General features: G+C 37.2%; 1 protein-coding gene across 1 annotated transcript in view; it reads right to left on the minus strand.

Moving 5' to 3' along the window:
• LOC109842099 overlaps positions 1-5,917 on the minus strand; it is a 20,983-nt gene that overhangs the window by 638 nt on the left and 14,428 nt on the right. Inside the window, exons 2-4 of the mRNA XM_020411010.1 lie at positions 2,920-3,261; positions 1,430-1,874; positions 1,018-1,133 (exon numbers count right to left, since the gene is read on the minus strand). Coding sequence (XP_020266599.1) covers positions 1,018-1,133; positions 1,430-1,874; positions 2,920-3,261 — 903 coding nt within the window. The remainder of the gene's footprint in view (positions 1-1,017; positions 1,134-1,429; positions 1,875-2,919; positions 3,262-5,917) is intronic.

The raw sequence follows: 5,917 nt of genomic DNA on the forward strand, positions 1-5,917 counted from the left end.
AGCTATCAAAATAGCAAACTTGGAAACAACCCAAAGCAAGATTGACTAAATTTTACAATAGGCTAACCAAGCCCTCTATGCTGGTGACAAATCCATGGCCAGTAAACTATAAGAAAGAGAAGACTTTGCCATTAAAGGCATGAAGCCATTGAAAGTGCAGGAAACTCTAGCTCAGCAATTATGCAGTTGAAAATTTTATTCGACCTTCATAGTTGCCAGAGTATAATGGCTAAAAAACAAAGAATTCACATATTACAATATCTTTAAGTCATATACATTAATATTTTCCTGAAAAATTATAATTTTATATTCGGAAAGTGGACAGATAATAGAAATGCAACTGCAAGTCAAATGAAAGTGTCAAAGCATTATTCATGTATAAGAATCTTTAACTTCCTATGCCCTGTCATTTTTTACGTTTAATATTTTATTTAGGATTATATAAGATCCTTTTAGTAATGACTCATCCAATTATTATATTGGGTACCGGCATGACTACTTCATCAAAGTATCCATGCAACATAGGTGCAATTTTAATGTCTTGGTCACCAAAAAATGATATTGTGAAGGCAAAAAGGAAGGTATTAACCCTAGTGTTCGAAATATTAGAAACTTTTATTAGGATAGTAAATCAAAATCCATTAAGATATTTTACCGTGCTCAAAATTATAATGCTACATCCTTGAAAACTTTGAAAGCATCTTCACATGGTACCAAGAAGGCCTACTAAAAGAATGATAAAAAAGCCCATTAGTTTAAGTATCACTATTTCTCTATTGACTCAACTTCTTAACACAACCAGGTTCAATGCCGTTCAGCACTTAGCGAGGAATTTATGTGAAAGATGCAACTAGTTTTTAAGGGTAATCCACATTATATACAAAACTGGATAAGTTAATGATCAATCATAAGAACAAGCGAAAAGGCTAAGCATGTAACAGAACTGAATTGTGAAAAAAATGAAGGGAAAAACTCGGACATATATTCTAAACCTAAAGCGTAAATTTCAGCACAGACCTCTAATGTAGAATTGATCACATATCTGCCGCAAGGAATAATGATCTCCAGTACCAGTGTCATAGTTGTCCTCGAAAATGAGATGCTGTAAGCCAGCTTTTAATGCTTGTTTCAATCTGTTCACATCAATTACAAGAATGAATAAGTGCAAAATTTAGTGAAATAGAGTAAAAATGTAAAGTAAAGACAGGGTTTTGGCCTTCACATAAACATGCTCAATAGGTGGCTGATACATCAAATTGAAGTGTAAACAAATAATGAATTTTGAGATGAGAAAGTATTAGCAAGAGCTGATTAAACTGATAATCATATTATCAATTCTAATGTTAAATTTATTGAAATATTTGTTGAGGACTGATCCCTAAGCATGTATCAAGCAAAGTAGGACAAGCAAACCACAGAATGGACATACCTCTTCAGTTCGTTCTGGTGATCATCGAAGAAAACAACCACCTTGCTGAGATCAGAAATCCCATGTTTCTTCAAAATACTTTTCCAATCCATGCTCCCAAAATCCACAAAATCCTTGCCAGCAAAGTAAGTGCAGTTCCCATCAACATAAGCAGGTCCCTTCTTGAGATACTTTTCTGGGTGACGAGGTGTAATTGATATGATCCTTGTCTCAGGCATGGCCTGTCTCAAAACCCAAGTAGAATGCCCCTTGAAAGCCCCACTCTCTATCATCAGCTCCGGTTGGAGCCAGCGTGTCATGAACCACAGACCAAAACTGTGATCGAAGCCCATCCCATACATATTGTTTTTGATAGGACGCGTCTCATAGATTGGAACAAACTCCTCCAAAGCTTTAAGCAAATCCTTTGAGGTCCACTTGACTTTCTTCCCATGTTTCGATCTGCCTTTTGCCAAGGAAAAAGAATTGAAAGAAGTTGACAAACAAGAGAATAATTTAAATGATTCCAAATTAAATCTTCAACAACTTTAAGACAATAATACCCTAGAGTTTCATCATTTAACATAAAGTGATGACTATTAATATTGAGCAAAATAAAACCAGACAAAAGGCTAGCCAAGAAGGGGTGAAAGATCAGATACAAATTGGACATGATACTTACTATTTCCATATCCACTCACTAACATGGATACGCATGTTGATACAAACATGTCTAGGTAAGAAAAGCCCATATCCATATGCGCCAAAATCGAATGCGGATACAAATCAGATAAGAGAAAATATATGAGGGTAATACATAAGCATATAGGTCATGTGATAGTAATAAATTTCTCAAATGAAATTCCCTTAATATGTTCACCATACTAGAAAAGCTACGATTAGATCTCTTGACCATCAAATTCACAATAAGTACATTAATGTAATGGTAAACATAATTTCAACTGCATGATCCCTACATATGTTCAGGTACAAAAACAGATGTATCCATGGATATTCATATCTTTTTGCATCTCTAGGCATAGCCATGAACACCTAAGATAGACTCTAAGAGTGCAATTCATAGTCTAAAAGGTTCTGCTGAAGGATTGATTAATGGAATAACTTAACAATACTGTAAACCTGAAATCTACTCTCCATGAGTTGACGCCAAATTCCTAGCGAAGGCAACTGAAAATGGCAGGGGTTTAGCTGCACGGTTTAACCTCAGGTACATCAAACAAGAGTGTAAGCTAGTTGAGTAAATAGCAAACGTTTTAAAAAAATATCCAGTCCTAGTTGGGAGAATGAAACTTCACGCATTACGGAATTCAAACACATTCCCGAGATTTGCAAACGTCAATCAAGAACACAAACTATCCTACACTAAGGAATCAATCTCTATACAATTCAATCCAGCACCAATACGAGAATCAATAAGTAAAACTCAATATCCATTCAGATCTAAGAAAAAGCGAATCGAAATTCCAAACCCTAGGGTTTAGAAATCTCACACCAAGGCACACCGAGCGATCCAAAATCAGAAGCAAGGCCTTCAAGATCTCCACTCAAGAAGCTAGCCCTAGGCAAAGATTCGTAGCGCGACACGCAAGGATCGGATCGAGAGCGAGAGAAGACGACCGAAGCGAGCACGAGGACGACTAAGAGGAGGAAGGAGACGACGACGCAGGGGCCGCCGACCTGGTTCCCGACGGCGCCGGAGGCAAAGGGAGAGAGATTCCTCGCGATCCTGCGGCGATCGAGGATTGGCTTCCTCGTCTTTGACTTCGTCGTCACCGCCGGTGGCGCTGTCGTCGGATCGCGGGGAGCGCGGGCGAGCGGAGAGCAGTCGTCTCCTGCATTGTGAAGATTGAGATTTTTTTTCTATTTTTTAATGATGTTTTCTTTCAAATTTTGTTTTTGATTTCTTGGGGGTTTTGTTTTTGTTTTTGATTTTTACCCCTTCCAGAGGGTAGAGTGAGGAACTGAAGTGAGATTTGATGCAGAAGTTGCGCAGTTCTGCTCCCTCCAGGGGACTTCAGGGCCGTTTTGGGAAGGCCAGCAAGGACTAATTACTTTTTCGGCCGAGCGCAGATCATATCATGGGCTTACTTCGGCCTATTACATTAATGGGCTTATTCCTAGGCTCGTTCATAATGGGCCGCGTGAAAACTCTTGAGAAGAAAATTTAAAAAAAATAAAAATCATATTGGTTCGTCCATCAAAAATCACGTGCAGAAGATGGTCGCACTGCCCGTTTAAATAAAAATCATATGATGCTTGATTTTGTATTTAGTACATGAGTGAAAAATGTAATTATCTGATTCAGTTCAATCTAATATATTTAGCGCTGAGGTAAGCTGCACCGTTTTTCTCGATTGGGTGGGAAAATTTTTCCCAGTGTTAATTCTTTCAAAACCTTGAATACTTTTGTTAATTCAAAAACTCGATTTCTTCAAGAATATTTTTAAACTTCATATTAATGACTTCGATGCGTTTGAGTTCAATTTCTAATGTTTTTGATTGGTCAATCCAGTCAAAGAGCAAGCTATATCAGGCTTGAATCCGTATGAGGGGCTTGGCTTCTCTCCTCCCTCTCTTTGACTTTAGTTTTCCTACTCCTGTTACTCGGATATATATATGAGTTGAATTGCCAAATTTGAAAAAAGCTTCACAAAAATAAATTGAATATGTATCTTCCACCGTCCCCTTGAATATAGATCGGTCAAATTTCAACCGAAAATAGTAATGGCCTGTTAATAATTGACGAAGGCGTGATAGGAAAAAATATTAGATCAACATCATCAGATTGAATTCAAAGATTTATTGTGGACCAACCACACACATAAATTTAGAAGAGGATGCCCGAGAGTATTGTGTAGCATCTTAAGTCAATTAAACTTTTATATCTGACTTGTATAGAATCCTAAATATACTTAATTTAGTTCCATATATTTTTAAGATTAATTATTTATAGGTCATGAGCCTTATAGAGGTATTGCCACCATATTATCAATCAAATTTCTAATTAATGAGGTATTAGGTTTTTTAGGCTAGACCCAAAACTCTTACAAGGGAATTAGTTACATTTTTTAAATAAAAAAATAAAAACAATAAAAAGAAGAATTATCGAATAGGTAATTGCTCAAACTTGCAATTGAGCGCGCTCCAACTGCATGCCCTTATGAGCTGTGCAACAAATTAACCAATGAGCTAGAGAAATTTAATTGCAAGTACTTTTTGTTGGATTTAATCTAATAAATCTATTTGTGGGCACATATGATTAATCAATGTGTATTGCTATCTTTCAGGATAACCCACTAAAGTGATCAATTAATTTGGGTTAATTGGGTATTTAAATAAGTCATGGGGTTATATGTGCAGATACCAGGTTGTAATTGTAATTTATTGAGGGGCTAAATTACAAAAGTACAATATCTATAAATAAGGGGTTATGGTCCCTAACCTAGGGTTACACTCTCTAATTCTCTACACCCCCATCTAGTAAGAGAAATTCGGATTTAGAGGAACCCTAAGGTTAGAAGATCATCAAAAACCCAAATCAAGATTTCTTCTATGGATTCAGGTATAAGCTTCCGCTCCTTTATGATTCTTGTTAATCTCTTTGAATTAATCATGGCTATATGGTTTTAGATCTCAAGTTTTGATTTAGATCTAACAAGTGGTTTCAGAGCCACCTTGATTAATTCTTAGGGATTTAAGTTTTATTGGGTTTTTTGATCTTAAATCTCTGGTTAAAGATTCAGTTTTGTTTTTCGGATGAACAATAAATTTTTGTTCGGATGAATAGTAACGAAAACTTTCGGATGAACAGTAAAGTTTTTTCGGATGAACAGTAATTTTTTGGAATTTTTTGGATTTTTTCTTCGATTTTTCCTTCAATTTTTGGGGATCTGGAACAAGAAATCATCTTTTGCTTTTTCGATTCTGGATCTGGTTTTGAAAATAAAAAAAATCGAGGAATTTTTTTTTGGGTTTGGCGGCGGCGGTTTCAGTTTGAAACCCTAAGGGTTCATGGCGAAAATTAAGGAGGTGGTTACCTCAAACGAACTTCGCGTTCGTTCTCAAGTGAGCTTCACGCTCAAACTTAACCGAACTTCGCGTTCAGTTCTCAGTTGAGCATCGCGCTCAAGTTTAACGAACCTCGCGTTCGTTCTTAAGGTGAGCCTCGCGCTCAGGATTAAGGTGAACCTCGCGTTCAACTCAGGTGAGCGTCAAGCTCAATTTTAACGAACCTCGCATTCGTTCTAAGGTGAACCTCGCGTTCAACTCAGGTGAGCGTCAAGCTCAATTTTAACGAACCTCGCGTTCGTTCTAAAGTGAACCTCGCATTCAACTCAGGTGAGCGTCAAGCTCAATTTTGACGAACCTCGTGTTCGTGCTTCAATCGAACCTCGCGTTCGTACTTCAGACAAACCTCATGTTCGTACTTCAGACGAACCTCGCGTTCGAACTTCAGACGAACCTCGCGTTCGAACTTCAGACGAACCT

This window comes from Asparagus officinalis, chromosome 5 (assembly GCF_001876935.1).
Source record: "Asparagus officinalis chromosome 5, Aspof.V1, whole genome shotgun sequence".
Taxonomy (NCBI): Eukaryota; Viridiplantae; Streptophyta; class Magnoliopsida; order Asparagales; family Asparagaceae; genus Asparagus; species Asparagus officinalis.